The sequence below is a fragment of the Alligator mississippiensis genome, chromosome 1 (genome assembly GCF_030867095.1).
Source record: "Alligator mississippiensis isolate rAllMis1 chromosome 1, rAllMis1, whole genome shotgun sequence".
Taxonomy (NCBI): domain Eukaryota; kingdom Metazoa; phylum Chordata; order Crocodylia; family Alligatoridae; genus Alligator; species Alligator mississippiensis.
This window is the reverse complement of record NC_081824.1, coordinates 118,744,124-118,760,418: the sequence shown is the minus strand read 5'-3', so window position 1 is coordinate 118,760,418 and position 16,295 is coordinate 118,744,124. Positions and strand designations below refer to the sequence as shown.

Sequence of the window (16,295 nt, the reverse complement as noted above, 5' to 3'; positions counted from 1 at the left end):
TTGCTGGTTTATTACCCATCTAATTGGGCAGGTTGGTTGGGGCACAGTATTGTCTTGGAAACCCTGAATTTTATTGCCATTACTGTGAAACCAGTTTTCAGGTTTTTAACAAAAAGTATGGATATAACATTGTAGCATTGTGTACTACAGTTCAGTAGGTGTGCTTTATGGGACCTCAGTGGACATGGCTAAAAACACAATTTTATATAAAACTAAAGGTTTCTTTTATTTCCAGATATTCCCAGCCATTGCATGAAGAAATAGCCTTGCATAAACACCTCAAACACAAGAATATTGTTCAATATCTAGGTTCACTAAGTGAAAATGGGTTCATTAAGATATTTATGGAACAGGTGCCAGGAGGTGAGTGAGTTTTGTTTGTTTGGGGTTTTTTTTTAATATAAAATTTTAGAACGCTGCAATAATATAAAGTGTAAATTTGGATGAAGAATATTTAAAATCTTTTCCATGGCTATAGACTACCCTTATATGACAGTTTGGAACAAAGACATGTCTTCATCAGGTTGATGGTTTGAATAAATTGTAGAGTATATTGTTATAAGTTATAGGACAGGCTAGAAGGATCAACAAGATTCCTGTATCCCTTTGATGGTTCAGGGAGAGCATGGTATAAGGGCAGATCTTGTAGTCTAGCAGACAATCTCCTTCTCTATTTAGACCCCGTTTGGATAGACCTCTGCAGCATCCCCTGATGTTACTTGTCAAAAAAGAATACAGAAATATACAGAAAGTATATGATTGAAGTCCTACCTTTTGGGCTTAAATAAGAAGATTCAAATAGCTAATTATGCCTTCTCCTTTAAAAGCATCACCAGAAAAAGATCTTTAAGGTTCATTTATGTTCCCCAACTTGACCCATCGTGTGTGTGTGTGTGTAATATCCACTGGGGGGGATCTGTTCCATAGGTGGGATGAAATATCTAGCTGCATACCAAATTTATATGAAACCTATATGTTGTCATCTCAATGTTATCAGTGCCTAGTGGAGATCAGAATCTAGATTAAGAACAGCTCCCTGAAAATTAATCTTGGCAAGGTAAAAAAGATGCTGGCAGAAACAATTAAGTGCTTTTGAACAGCTTACTTTCATTTTCATGTCTCCTTTGATCAAACGCATTTTAAACAAAGTTCTCCTGAAAGTCTCATAAGAGCTGGTTTGGGAGTATTTTGATAAAATATTTTTCTTCCCTGGAAAAAGTAAATTTGTATAAACCAGAAGTTTCTATGGAAATTGTATTAGTTTAGACAAAAATGTTGTTGGGAAGTTTTATCCAGGTTTAATTTCTGGAGGAAGAGAAGGGGAGGGGGAGAGAGAGAGAGAGAATGCAACTAGAATATCCAGCAGCCTATTAGGATACTTGATTGATGCAGGAGAGGTCCAAAGCCTAATACAAAGCAGGTATCTTAGGTAACTAGTGGGATTTCAGCTGCTCTGGGCTGGGCTGCTTTTCTTTCAAATATTTTTTTTCACGAGAGGTTGTAAAACAGCTAATTTCCATTCCAATACAAAATTAACATTTCAAGACCTCTAGATATTTTATTTTCCCACTAGTCCTAATTCTCCAATGCATGTGGATTCCCATATAGCCTTTGATGTAAAATCGTACTTACTTTTGCTATCTTGCAAAAACTTCATCCAGTACAGATTATAGGAATTTACCTGCTCAGCCACAAAGGTGGATTGCTATCAGCACATTCAGCCTGGCTCTCTATGATGGTTGCCTACTGAGCAGTGTCCAGTACAAGGTCTATCTTTTTAGAAGCTCTAGATCAGAGGTGCTCAAACCCCAGCCTGTGGAGCTGTGTCGTCTGGGCCACAGGGCTCCCCCTGGGTCTGAAAATTTGGTGATGGAGGAGTAGTGTCAGAGTTAATTACTAGGGCTATATGAAGCTTCGGTTGCTGATTCAATTTGGCAGCCAAATCTCCTAATCCAAATAGAATTGGGAGACCCATTAAAAGGTCTGAATCGAATCCAAAGCCTCCAAATTGATCCAGAAAAGATTTTAAGAGATTCAGATTGACCAGGGAGAGGCAGGCACAGCTGGGTGGCTGTAGGTTCTCCCACGGCTTTTCTGTTTATGCCCGGCTCTCCCTGGGCAGAGGGAGCTGTGGGAGAAGCTCCCATGTCTGCCCTGCCCAGACCCATTCCCTGCCCAGCCCAGCCTCCAGGCACTTAACAATAAATAAACAAATATATAAAAAACCTCTGCACTCACCAGCTGCAGCAGCGGGAATCAGGGCCTCTGAGGGCTCATGGCAGAGCCCCCCGCGTGGCACAGGGCAGTGGGTGCAGTGGGGATCCCCCCCATCTGGCACCCATACAGCAGCTGCCCTATGGTGCATGTGCAGTGTGGCTCAGCAGGGCACCATGCGCTCTCTGGGAGCTGGGGCCACTGGGGTTGAGCAGTGCTGGGCTCTGGCTGACAGGTGGAGCCGCCCTAGCTCCCAGACAGCACGTGGTGACCTGTCAAGCCGTGCTGCACCCGTGTGATGCGATAGCTGCCACGTGGATGCCAGGGGAGGGGGTGGTAATCCCCGCTGCCCCACTCTTTGGCTGTGCCACAAGCCCCCAGAGGCTCTGATTGCCGCTGGTGAGCGTGGCGCTTTTTTTAAGTGCTGGGAGGCTGGGGCTGGGCGGGGGATGGGGCCAGGCAGGGCAGCCATGGGGGCTTCTCCTGCAGCTCCCCCTGCCCAGGGAGAGACAGGCACAGCCAGAGGAGCTGCGGGAGAACCTGCAGCTGCCCAGCTGTGCCTGCCTCTCCCTGGCCAATTCGAATCTCCAATTCTGATTCGCCCAAATCGAATGGGGACTGCGATTCAAATCACTAAATCCAATTGCTGTCCTCTGAATCAGCCAAATCCGAATCAAATACTTCCCTATTCACACAGGCCTATTAATTACCACTCCCCTGTTGCCAAATTTCTGGAGCCTGGTGGACCAGATAGTGTGGACCTGCATGCTAGATCCGGTGTGTGGTGTTGGGGCAGCTTGGAGCTCAATCTGGGCGTGTAGGGCCAGGCAGAAGCAGCATGGTGCTCTATCTGGGCATACAGGGCTAGGTTAAGGGAATGCAGGACCCAATCCAGACGCTAGAGGCCCAACCCCATGTGCTGACCTTACAAAGGATCTGCCCACAGGACCAGAAAGTTGAGCACCACTGCTCTAGACACTATTGATCCTAGCTACAAAAGAGAGAACCTCTCTATCTAAGGCCTCCCACTGAAAATATGAAACTGGAAAGGAGAGTCACCACAGATGCAGAGAATCTCCATGGGAGATTTGCTTTGTAGAACTCATTGTCACATGAAATAAGACAGATGGTAAAACTCATGACAGCCATAACTAAATAACTAAATAACTAAATCAAAATCTTATCCACCAAGTTTAGCTTTCCTTCAAAAATCTTTTCTCAGAGCCTCACCACATGCACACACATTTCCTTAGTGCTTTTGCTGTTTGCCTCTCTCCAAGTCAGGGAAGGAGAGTGAGGCCAATGCTGAATTAACACTATGCTAAAGGGGTTTGTCACCCCCCCTGTTTGAAAAACTCCTGCATCTGAGGTCAGTGGAGATGGTGGGACCGGAGTGCCTTTAATTTTACCTGGAGTGGAAAGCTAGTAATAAGCGTTCCATATGGGGCCCTTGGTTATGGTACATGTTGCCACCCTTGCTGGGTGGGATCGTTGTCCTCAAATGCACACTACATCTTCTGTCCTCTTACCCAGGCATCTGAGCAGGTGGTTTGAGGGCTGGTTTGTTGTTGGGTTGGTTTTTTTTTTGTTTTTTGTTTTTTTTGTTTTTTTTTAACTAAATGGCGGGTGGGGGGAGGAGAGAAATTAAATTCACCTACTGGGTTGTGTCAGGAGTTGGTATTTGCTGCAGTAAATTCCTTTGGTTTTATTATTTTTATGCTAATTTTTCACTTTTCCAGAATTGTTTTCTGTTTCTGGCAGTGAGAAAGAGGTAATTGTGATGTCTTTTTCCTGAACAGAAGGAACACTTCCTGAACGAGGTTTGCATTCAGTCTTTCTCTTCCAAATTACAGGTAGCCTTTCTGCTCTTCTGAGGTCAAAATGGGGGCCATTAAAAGATAATGAGCAGACAATTGGCTTTTACACCAAGCAAATTCTTGAAGGATTAAAATATCTCCATGATAATCAGATAGTGCATCGAGACATAAAGGTAAGAAGCTGCAACAAATTATAGACATGGTTTACTTAAGTAGGAAAAATTATGCTTGTAAATAAAACAATTATTTGGGGAAAGAAGGTTCTTTGTGCTTTGATGTTTTTTCTGTCCTGTACAGTGAATAATGTGTTGTTGCTGTTTAAAGTGATCTGCATGGAGATAGCTAGCAACTCCCCTAGACAGATAGGAACTGCATAACTAGATTTTTTAAACTGTAATTTAATGCTTCTTCTCTCAAGTCCCCGCTCCCAACACTCAGAAGTTTTCAGTGGTTAGGTTGATGTGCCCTAATCTACACAGAAACCATAATATTTTCTATTGGTGACCTAATTCAATTTCAGTTTCAGTTTATTAAGGATTCTGGCAGAATGCCATGCTCCTAAAGACAACATAACACATATACACCCATAATATAAGTAAGTTTGAACAAAGTAACCAAACTACAAATATTACACTAAAAATAGATCCCACTAGCATAAAAAACATTATTAATATAGTAGTAAATCAAGGCACAAATCTATAATATTGTTGTACATAGATCCACAATTAAAACAATAAAATCAAGTCTAATGTTAAAATGTATCACTCATATTAGTAATAAAGGATATTTAACTCTAATTGCCTTTGCCTTGTAAGCAAAAATTTTGAGACAGTTTATTACATTTGGATCTGTTTGCTGTAAAAGCCAGATTTCATTTCTTTCTGTTTGAGAAGTGTATCAGTTTCTGCAAGTATGGTAATAAATAGGTTCTCCTTATGTCATTATATAAAGAACGTTCTAATATATGGTGGATAGTATCTTCCACAGCTCCTAGACAGACTGAGCAACATCTTTTAGCCCTTGGAATGGAAAATTTACGTCCAGCCAGAATAGCGGTGGGCATCTGTTCAGTCCTGAGTCTAGTCAAAGAGGATCACCATTTATTATTGAGATCCAACTGTAGATACCTTTCCCCCCCCATAGTCTAATTTCCAAAGAGTATATAAAGGGGCAATGCAAGTAGCCCTAGCCACTGCAAAATCATTCTGCCTGGCAAATTGGTGACCTAAATTTCTGGTGGTAGCTTAATCAAAGTACACTGCACAGCACTGCACAGCGTTAGGTATGGGGGCAGCATGAACAGAAGCTTATACAATGAGATTCTAAAAATAAAAGAACAATTTTTCTGGGAAAAAGACATATCCTGATGGTTCAGGGTGATTTACCCGCATAAGAATATTACATGTTAAAGAATGCACTTTAAAAATACATTCTTCAGGATGTTTGACATTAATAGTCACTAGAAAAAAATAATTGTTCCAAATGTTCTGTCCTTTAGGGTGATAATGTGCTCATCAACACTTACAGTGGAGTGCTAAAGATTTCAGACTTTGGAACTTCAAAGAGACTTGCAGGAATCAACCCATGTACTGAAACATTCACTGGTATGTTTCTAGAGTCCAGTATCTTTCAACATGAAAGCAAAGAAACGATTCTGAGTGTAGAGACAGATCCTATAGCTGCTTCCCAGACAGAACTTGTATCAACTCATCGACTTTAGAGTAGCTACAGGAATGAGCTCATCTTACTTGCCAACTCTTAATTTTTTTTTAACTTTTACCTTTTTAAACTGTTTGTACACACTGGGTGCATACATATCTACATGTGCATATTAATGTGCTGCAATAAACTACAGTGCTTACTGCTCCTGGGTGCATGTGACCTGGAATCACAGTACATTGAGCTGGGTCGGAGCAGCCCCTGCTGGCAAGGAGTCTGGGGGGTCGGGCTGCCAGCCTGGGGCTGCTCCCCCTGGCTCAACGCTGCAGATCTGCTGCTGCTGCGGAGTAAATTAGTTTACTCCAGCCTAATAGGGGCACGTGTGTAGATGCACATTGTTTACTGTGCAGCTAATTAGTCTACTGTGCAGTAAATGTCTTGTGTAGACATGCCCACTGTGTGAGAAGGAAGCTGTCTGAAATTATGCTAGCAACGTAAGTCCCCCCTCTAGAAGAAAGCGGCCATTCCTCTCCATCTACCGGACTTTCATTCTTGTACATGCACAGTTTTTAATCTTGCTGCCTTGTTGATCCAAAACTAATTTTTCTTGCCATATCCCCTTTGCTTGCTTAGCTTGTCTCTAATATTGCCAGGATCTGTCCCTACTCTGATCAGTCTCCTACTTGAAAACCTGTTTCAGACTTTAATTTGCACCAGGGGAATTATTTATATAATTTAACGATCACCCTTCATCTTTTATATTTAGTTAGTTCCCTTTTTAAGAATCTGCTAAACTCCTGCTCTCTGAATTCTAGAGAATTTAGAATGCTATCGCCAGATAGCGCACTCACCTCAGGAAGTATAATTATATCACTTCATGCTTAACTTCCTTTCACTGACCTCCTTTAATCCCTGAATCCAATACAGAATTGCCTCCTAACTTTAATGTTGGCACGCAATATAACTAAGCCTTACCCAAAGCCCAGTGAAATCTGTTGAGTCCTACTATTGGTTTCAGAAGTGCTTTGGGTCATATCGGTAGTGAATGTCAGTTACTTTTAGTCCTAACTAAAAGATTTTTCTGAAATCTGCACAAGGCAAGTTTTAAAGTTATTTTTGTCATTCCTCAGCCCTTTTGTTTCCCCAAATAATCCTTGTATTTAAATGAGAAAAAAATGAGTATTTTTGAACAGGTACTCTTCAGTATATGGCACCAGAAATCATAGACAAAGGTCCACGTGGCTATGGGAAGGCTGCAGACATCTGGTCTTTGGGATGCACCATCATAGAAATGGCTACAGGAAAACCCCCATTCTATGAACTGGGAGAACCACAAGCAGCTATGTTTAAGGTCAGACATCTTTTTCATATACAGTTCTGCCCTACAGCTTTTATAAACAAAGGAACAGTATAACAAGGACAAGTGCAGAGTGCTGCACCTAGGGTGCAAAAATATACAGCATACCTACTGGCTGGGAAGTGACCATCTCAGCAGCACAGAAGTGGAAAGGAATCTCGGAGTCATAGTGGACTCCAAAATGAACATGAGTTGTCAGTGTGACGAAATCATCAGCAAAGCTAACCGCACTTTATCATGCATCAGTAGATGCATGACAAATAGATCCAAGGAGGTAATACTTCTCCTCTATGCAGCATTGGTTGGACTGCAGTTGGAGTACTGCATCCAGTTTTGGGCACCGTACTTCAAGAAGGATGTTGATAGACTCGAGAGAGTCCAGAGGAGGGCCTCTTCTATGGTTAGGGGCTTACAGGACAAGCCCTATGAAGAGAGACTGAGGGACCTGGAACTCTTCAGCTTCCACAAGAGAAGGCTAAGAGGTGATTTTGTGGCCGCCTACAAATTCATTACGGGAATGCAGCAAGGGATCAGAGATGCTCTGTTCACCAGGGCGTGTCTTGGGGTAACAAGGAACAATGATCACGAACTGACAGAGAGCAGGTTTAGGCAAGATATCAGGAGAAACTTCATGGTAAGGGTGGCCAAAATTTGGAATGGGCTTCCAAGGGAGGTGGTGCTCTCCCCTACCTTGGGAATCTTTAAGAGAAGGCTGGATAGGCATCTGGCTCGGGTCATCTGGCCCCTGCGCTCTTTCCTGCCTATGCAGGGGTTCGGACTTGATGATCTGTTGGGGTCCCTTCCGACCCTAGCATCTATGAATCTATGAAATCTTATGACTCTATTAAAAAGAAAAGATAAAAGACCAGCAAGGATAAGATAAAGGAGCTGCTTGGTTAATGAGTATACTAGGAAGAATGTGTTATTTGATAATGATTCAATTGAGTGGGAGTGCTGAATGATTCTGAAGAAGGTAGTAATGGAGAAATAAATGCAGTAATAAGTCACAAGTCTGTTTAAAACTTATTGGTATACTTTTACATCCTGAGTGGATAAGCAAGCAGTGCCTCCTTTTTCTGAAAGACTCCTCTGGGAACAACAGGGATTTTCCAGATCCTCTAGTAAGGAGCAGATCATTAGTAATGACCCTATTTTATAGATTTTACAGGGTTTTAAAACAGAGGCTTTAGTCATCTTCTACCAAAAGCTGATAACAAAATGTGCATGGAAAGACCACTTGGACCACTTCATTTATTTCATTTCTCTTAGGTGGGAATGTTTAAAATACACCCGGAGATTCCTGATTCCATGTCAGCAGAGGCTAAAGCCTTCATCTTGCGTTGCTTTGAACCAGACCCAAACAAGCGAGCCTTTGCTCATGAGCTACTTGTAGATGAGTTCTTAAAAGTTTCAAGCAAAAAAAGAAAGTCTCAGCCAAAACTGTCAGGTAATAAACTGTTTGTGGGGACAGATTTGGTAGATTTTTACTTCCAATGGTGAGGCTGATTTTTATAATGATTGATTGTAACCTCTTGATTGTAAGACTCAAGGAACATATCTCCTCGATGAATCTGCAATAATAAATCTCTCTTGAATTGTGGTTTGCAAGCCTCTAACAGTAGAATTCTGTTACTACCACTGGCAGAAACAAGTTTTAGATAAATTTAAGTGTTTTGTATACCGCCTAGAAACCCTTAGATAGTTCCTATAAACTGTGTATATGTTCTTATTTAATTAGCACCATGTATTTAGTAATCCAGCATAGGAGTTGAATATTAATATACGTAAATGAATAAAAGCACACTTTTTTTAAATCTTTGATTTTTTTTTTTTTTATCTAGAAATATTTAAGCATGTATAATACTAGTTTCTGTAAAAGCTGACCATTAATAAAAATGTGAAAAGGTGTGAAACTTAAAGCCTAATTTGCATAGATAAATGTTCATATTGTAGCTGCTGTATACAGAATTAATTTGGAGATTACATGTCTATTTCATACCAGATTGTGGAGCACTGCTGGTGACTTTGACAGCATAAATGATATATTTCTTTAAATGTTAAAAAATGCTTTTTTTTTATAAAACACATATTTTGTCAAGAAAGCTCAAATAAAAAGTAGTGTTATTATCATGTTAACCTCTTTTAAAAAAACAGTTTAAATAATAAAAAAAATCATGGCTTTTTTAAATTGAACTCTGAGTCTAAGGACAAATTACAATCCAGATAATTCAATATCAAGCAGTAAGAATGAGAATTTATTCTCTATGCAATATTTGTCCAATTAATTTACCATAGTTCAATATTTTTCTTTGTTTTTCCTCCACAGCTCTTTCAGTTAACTCAAATGGTGAGTTTTAAACCTTTTTTCTTGAAGTATATAACTGTGTTGATGTAGTGAAAATCCTGTGTTCACTCAGTCATAAAACTACCACATTTTGTTTTCAAAATGGAGATAGTAATCAGTGCATTACAGACGTTTTGAAATGCTTTTGAAACACTAGTGTTCTCATTGTTCCTTTGTGTATAGAGTATCTTCGGAGCATATCTTTGCCTGTGCCTGTCGTGGTGGAAGATACAAGCAGTAGCAGTGAATATGGTTCTGTTTCACCTGATACAGACTTAAAAATTGATCCATTTGCTTTCAAGACAAGAGCTAAATCCTGTGGAGAAAAAGATGTGAAGGGAATCAGGTCCCTCTTTTTGAGGTAAAAAGCCGACTTGGTTTTCCAGTTACTTTCTGGTTTAAGAATGTGTGGTGCAGTGAGAAGATGATAGCAGCGTTTATCTTTACTGTGTAAATTTTTCAGCATCCCAGATGAGAACTTTGAGGATCATAGTGCTCCTCCTTCACCAGAAGAGAAGGATTCTGGATTCTTTATGTTGAAAAAGGACAGTGAACGCAGGGCAACCCTCCACCGAATATTGACAGAAGACCAAGAGAAGGTGGTGAGGAACTTAATGGAAGCCCTAGCTCAGGTAAAATAACTTTCACACTGACAAAGGTCACTTGAAATACAGGTTTCAAGCAAGTGTGTGTATGTGCGTGTGTGAGAGATGTATTTACTTGAAGTCAGCAAAATACACGCACACACACACCCACCCACCCACCCACCCATCAGGTTATATATTTAAACTATATATTAAAAGAGCCATTGGGCTCAAAGGTAGGTCTTCAGAACCTGCAGCTTTACTGAGGATAATAAACAATGTACAAAACAATATTTGCACAGTAGTGCATATGTATTTTTATCTTTAGCTGTCTGTGCAGTTATTAAAACTAGTTAGGCAATGGAATAAAAAACATAGATGTTTTCACAATTGTTTTTGCCAGTACTTTTGAAGCAATAAAGGATGCTGGGTCAGTGCATATAATGACAGTCAGTCAAATCCAAAAGTGCTGACAGACTGATCGTTATATCAGCCACTGTTACTTAACCTGTTGTTCTAAAGTCCTTTATGAAGCCATGAGTCTGGCTAGAGTTCCTTTGCCTAAATTGTTCTTATGTCATGCTCCTCCTGCAAGAATGCTGAGTAAAATAGAACTGGAGTCACCAGAATATCTTTCCATTTCTTTCTAACAGCTAAAAAATAGATAAAAAGGGAGTAAGTTGGAAAACAAATAGCCGTATGCTTCACAGCAGTTAGGAGCAGAGGTGGAAAGGGAGAGATGAGTATCAGATGGAGCTGCAGAAAGCCACAAAATAATTACAGCATGACATATTAACACTACTTTGTGGTGATTCATTGAGATGTGTCAGTAAATGATAACGTGGAATAAATGACATATCACCATGCTATGGATGTTGCAACACAGTGGTCAGAGGATGTAATGTGTTTGTTTGTTTGTGTAGTCTGTACCTAACTTTGTAACTTGCAAGGCTGAGTATAAATTTGTATGTAAAATATATTCCCTAATAGTCTAGTGTCTAAAACTACCACATTTGAGATAAAACTAGTGCATATTTGCTTGGTACACTGTTCTTAGATACTTAGCACTACTGTTTTGGTGAGAAACTGGTGCCATTTCAATACTATAAGGTTTTAGGTCTTGGTAAAAATTGATCATCAAACACTTATATCAAAGGGTCAAAAACTGGAGAAGCTAAAACCAGACGGGCATTGCTGTTTTTCAAAAGTGCCACTATTAAAGTATAATATAAAAGAACAAAATAATACAATATAAAATGACAAAACTGAATTATTACATATGGAAAGAATTCTTGAAGCATAATGTATAGATGTACATCCATACATGTATGGATGTACCCTATGTAATGTAGGGTACTGTAACGTATGGATGTACCCTATGCTGTACTGGCCCCTAAACTACCTCCTCATCTGGGACTAATTGCTGTGCCTGAAACAGTTGGAGGGATAAGATGGTTTCACTTGGAGGAGGGAGGTTCTGAGAGGTGTATCTTTTAGCACTTGCCTGCTGAAGAACCACCCAGCAGCCAAGAGCGTAGACCACAGAATGCAGGTGAGGGGAAACAGCTTTCAAGAGAGGTGTGGTAGGAAGCAGTAAAGGGGTAAGGAGAACAAACTCAAATTGCTTTGTTCAAGATCTCGGGTTCCTTCAGTATCCCACAACAAATGAGTGCTAAATATGAAGAGTTAAGGGGTTTGAATCCCACAGACCAGCAATGCTCAATCCTTTGGCACCACACCACAGGCTGGATCAAGCCCCATGCCACTTGCCCCCGCTTCTCTAGATAAGGCTCATATGACCCCTGCTTGGCCCCGTGCACCCAGGTCGGGCCTGTGCTACCCCCACCTAGATCTGGACCCTGTGCCCCAATCAAGTCCCACACTATTTTGGCCTGGCTCCATGTGCCAAAATTGAGCCTGTGCCAACCTCATCTAGCTTGGCATGCCTGGATTGGGCCCACATCACCCCAGCCCTAGCACTACACACTCCTGTTGAGTCCCATGATGCCTTGGCCCAGCTACACACTGGGATCAGGCTCCATGCTGTCCTGTGCACCTGAATCAGCCCCCATGCTACGCTATGTGTGTCATCCAGCACACAGAGCCATGCTATCCAGGCTGCGGGGCTCCCCACAGGTCCAGACATTTGGCAGCAGAGGAGGGCCAATCAATGATGCTATTGCTCCACCACCTCCAAATTTTTTGATAAGGGGAGGCCCCACAGGCTGGATTACTTGGTCCATGGGCCGAGTATGGCCTATAGGCTAGGCACTGAGCGACCTGCCCAAAGACATAAGACCTGCTGACCATTGGATAAGACTAACACAGCTAAGTACCACTTTATGACCATTGGATAAGGTCAAGACTCCTGAGTCACCAAGTTGTTTGCTGCTCTGGAGGGGAAAGCTGGTATCAATGGGCACCTATACATGAGCAGCGAGGCTGCTCTGACGTGCTGTAATAACAGTGCGTTGGAGCAGACTCAATTAATCAAGTCTGCTAGAGTGTGGTAATTACTGCACTCCAGCAGACTCCAGCGTCTCATGTATTAGTATCCCCGTGCTTAAAAATAGTGGTGGGGACAGTTTACCTAAAGCTCTTGGAGCCTCTCTAATTAAAGCACCTGTGCCCCCCACTCCCAGAGTGTGTGTATAAACACCCAAAACCAAACCTCCATCTGAGGAATGACAATGGGTGGTGTAAAAGGGAAATTGAGGCCAGCTTCCCACAAGAGAAAGACAAAGTGAAGTCTGGTCTCAGACAATTAGCGTATCCATTGCAGCTGATCAGGACCTTTTTTTTGTTTTTTACAAGGTTTCGGGGGTTTTCTTTGCCAAAACAATAACTTTTTCATGAAAATACAGTTAAACTTTCTCAGTTAAACTGTCTCAGTTAAACTTTTCTTCAGAAAGGAGAATGGGAGATGATAGATCTATTCCAGAAGGGCCAACAGTCTATTGGTTAGACAGCTCTCCTGTGCAGTGTGGGAGGCAACATCCTTGGTCTACTTCATTTGGAATGCCCTAACCACCAAGCTAGTGAGTTTCTCTCTGTAGACTAATGAATATTATTCATACAAAGTAGAGTATCTTCAACAGGAGAGAACAAGCACAACCCTATAAGAGCTGACAGTTGAGTGGATTCTCCAGATCTGACAGAATAGGGGCTTGAAGGAAGGTTCTCTCCTATCCCAAGCAAATGTCAAAACCAAGGGGCTGTTAGCTATTCTGAGACTGGTCTATTTCTTTCACTCAGATTTGGAAGTAGGGTTTGATTTCATTCCAATGCAGAAAGAACTCAAACAGCCTCAACGCATTTTTGGTTGAGAAACATCCAGTGTGATGCAGAGGGGCAACCAACGTGAGTTTATAATAGGCTGGTCCTGCCTGACTAAGCTAGTTTCTATTTACGACAAGGCCACCAAATGTTTAGATGCAGGAGTCGAGGTGGATGTTATCTATTTGGACTTCAAAAAGGCCTTTGACACAGTATCCCATACCATCCTTATTAATACACTGAGTAGATTTGCCTTGGGTGATTATACAGTAGACTGGGTAGCAAACTGGCTAAGGGGTTGCACTCAGAGGGTGGTAGTGGATGGGTCAGTGTCAACCTGGAAAGATGTGGGCAGTGGAGTCCCTCAGGGCTCAGTTCTGAGGCCAGTGCTGTTCAACATCTTCATCAGTGATCTGGATGAGGGGGTGGGAAGCACCCTGTCCAAATTTGCAGATGACAAAAAAAATTGGGGTGAAGCTAACACCCTGGAGAGGAGGAACCAGATCCAGGCTGACCTTGACAGGTTGGGGAAGTGGGCAGAGAGCAACAGGATGCAATTCAATAGGGACAAATGCAAGGTGCTACATCTAGGGAGAAAAAACTGCCATCATACCTATAGGCTGGGGGGTGAATTTCTCAGCACCACTGAGGCAAAAAGAGATCTTGGAGTCACTGTTGACTCCAGGATGAACATGAGTCGCCAATGTGATGAAGTAGTCGGCAGAGCCAATCGCACCTTGTGCATCCGTAGGTGCTTCACAAACGGGTCCAGGGAGGTAATTCTCCCTCTCTGTGGCAATGGTCAGACCGCAGCTGGAGTACTGTGTCCAGTTCTGGATGCCGCAGTTCAAGCAGGATGCAGACAACCTGGAGAGGGTACAAAGAAGAGCCACTCGTCTGATTGGAGGCCTGCAGGGAAGGCCCTATGAGAAAAGCTAAGGGACCTAAACCTTTTCCAAGAGAATGTTAAGAGGGGACCTTGTGGCAGCATACAAATTCATAAGGGGAGAGCAACACGAAGTAGGTGATGACACCCCCTGGAATAACAAGGAACAATGGCCATAAGCTATTGAAGAGTAGGTTTAGACTAAACATTAGAAAAAAGTTCTTCACGGTTAGGGTTGCCAGGATCTGGAATGGGCTTCCAAGGGAGGTGGTGTTTGCCCCATCCTTAGGGATCTTCAAGAGGAGACTGGACAGGCACCCGGCTGGGATCACATGATCCCAGGTTTGGTGACCCTTTTCTTGCCTGCCAGGGGCAAGGGGCCGGACTAGATGACCCACTGAAATCCGTTCTGACCCTAAAATCTATGAATCCTGGTTTTGACTAGCTCTAATGCCACAACACAAGAAGAGCAAATATCATAAAAAGAAAGAAGCAATCATGATGTTTATTCTGTCAAATTTAACTTTAATTTTACCTGACATAACAAAAATTTAGAAAGCAAATGAAAAATCTTCTGTCACTACTTCCAATTTCTTTTACCAAATATTGCCTTATAACAGATAGTGGAAAAGCTTCATATTGGGGTAAATCTTCTGCTTAAGTTAAGGACTAAAGAGGAAATTCACCTCGTACAGAGACCTCCGTACCAATCCTTTGTGCTAATTCCTACTTTAAATGCTAAACTACGGATTTACCTTCTAGTGGTCCCACTGCATAGGTCATTCTCCAGACCTTTTAGGTTTAATGGGCATGGGGGTATTTATTTCCCATATATTTTATACTGGAACATATTACTTGCTCCAAAGGTATCAGGCCACTGTAGCACTTAACCTTTTGGTTATTAAAGGTGTAGTCTTAGTGTGTGCAGTTTTCATAAGTGGACTCAAACTAGCTTTAAACTAGCTAGCTTGGGGTGTTTTAGCACCACAGTTGTGGCAACATGGATTTTAGTTTACAGGCAAGAACAGATGGTCAGTCAGTTAGCCCATTTGTAGCAGTGCCAAGCTAGCTATTTTATAGCTAACTTGGGTCTGTGTGTATGAGCTGTAGGTACACTAAGGGGTAAACTTTCCAGAGCGTTGAGAGAGCAAGGATTTGTTATTTTGCATCCTTAACTCATTTAAAATCATTAAATAAAAAATTAAAGAGGTATATGTTCTCTAACTTTTTCTTCCTTTTTGTTTTTCCACTAGGGAGCTGAGGAACCCAAGCTGAAGTGGGAGCACATTGCAACTCTTGTTGCTAGCCTCAGAGAATTTGTAAGGTCAACTGATCGCAAAATCATTGCAACAACTCTTTCAAAACTGAAACTGGAGTTAGACTTTGACAGCCATGGCATTAGCCAGGTCCAGCTGGTGCTGTTTGGTTTTCAAGATGCTGTAAGTAGGCACTTTCATGTGCTTATCCATACAAAGTCTTTAGTAAAAAGATTAAATTAAAGCCTGGCATAAGCAAATGGAACTTCACTGATCTCATTTGCTTCATAAAATGAGAACCACTCAGGCTTCCAAGATTTGATAATGAAAATCAGAGCCTTCAGCCTGTAGCCATCTCCTGGCTTGGCTGCTATGTGATCTTTTTGGCAGCAAGTGTACTTTGCCCACAGCATCTATTTTTAAATTTATTCCACCCCCCCCACCCTACAGTTATTTATTTTCAATAAGAAACAGTAGGAAAGAAACATAGGTATGTAAATATTACACCACAATCCTCAAATGGAAAAACCTAAAAAATATCTCACCTTTGTGTTTTTTATTGCAAATAAATTCAAAACTGAGTTAAATAATTATGCTAAATGGATACACTTTCTTGGACTTACTCAGCTTAGTAAAATGCACAAAAATGAAGCCCATTTAGCTCACAATATTGTCACAGTAGTCCTGTTTTAACATTCAGTAGTCAATATGAAAATTCTGCCAAATATGTCTGTTTCAATTTGTTTATAAGTGAAATAGGAAAACAAAAAGAAAATAGATTGTATTATTTTTCAAAACATCACCCCAAACTGTGTGTCAGCAACTAATGTAAACTGGCAGTTATCCACAGTGATAAACAGGATACTTAAACAGGGTCCATTCATACGCCCAGGTTACTCAGC

General features: G+C 41.4%; 1 protein-coding gene across 3 annotated transcripts in view; it reads left to right on the top strand.

Moving 5' to 3' along the window:
- Window positions 1–16,295, top strand: part of MAP3K5 (mitogen-activated protein kinase kinase kinase 5) — a 152,696-nt gene that overhangs the window by 120,263 nt on the left and 16,138 nt on the right. For all 3 annotated transcript variants that reach the window (XR_002087740.2, XM_019479636.2, XM_006267397.3), the window contains 9 exons: window positions 236–363; window positions 4,068–4,204; window positions 5,530–5,635; window positions 6,884–7,041; window positions 8,317–8,494; window positions 9,374–9,394; window positions 9,575–9,752; window positions 9,855–10,023; window positions 15,391–15,576. Coding sequence is in view for 2 of the 3 variants with exons in the window: in XM_019479636.2 (XP_019335181.1) it covers window positions 236–363; window positions 4,068–4,204; window positions 5,530–5,635; window positions 6,884–7,041; window positions 8,317–8,494; window positions 9,374–9,394; window positions 9,575–9,752; window positions 9,855–10,023; window positions 15,391–15,576 (1,261 nt within the window). In the remaining variant the exon portion in view is untranslated. The remainder of the gene's footprint in view (window positions 1–235; window positions 364–4,067; window positions 4,205–5,529; window positions 5,636–6,883; window positions 7,042–8,316; window positions 8,495–9,373; window positions 9,395–9,574; window positions 9,753–9,854; window positions 10,024–15,390; window positions 15,577–16,295) is intronic.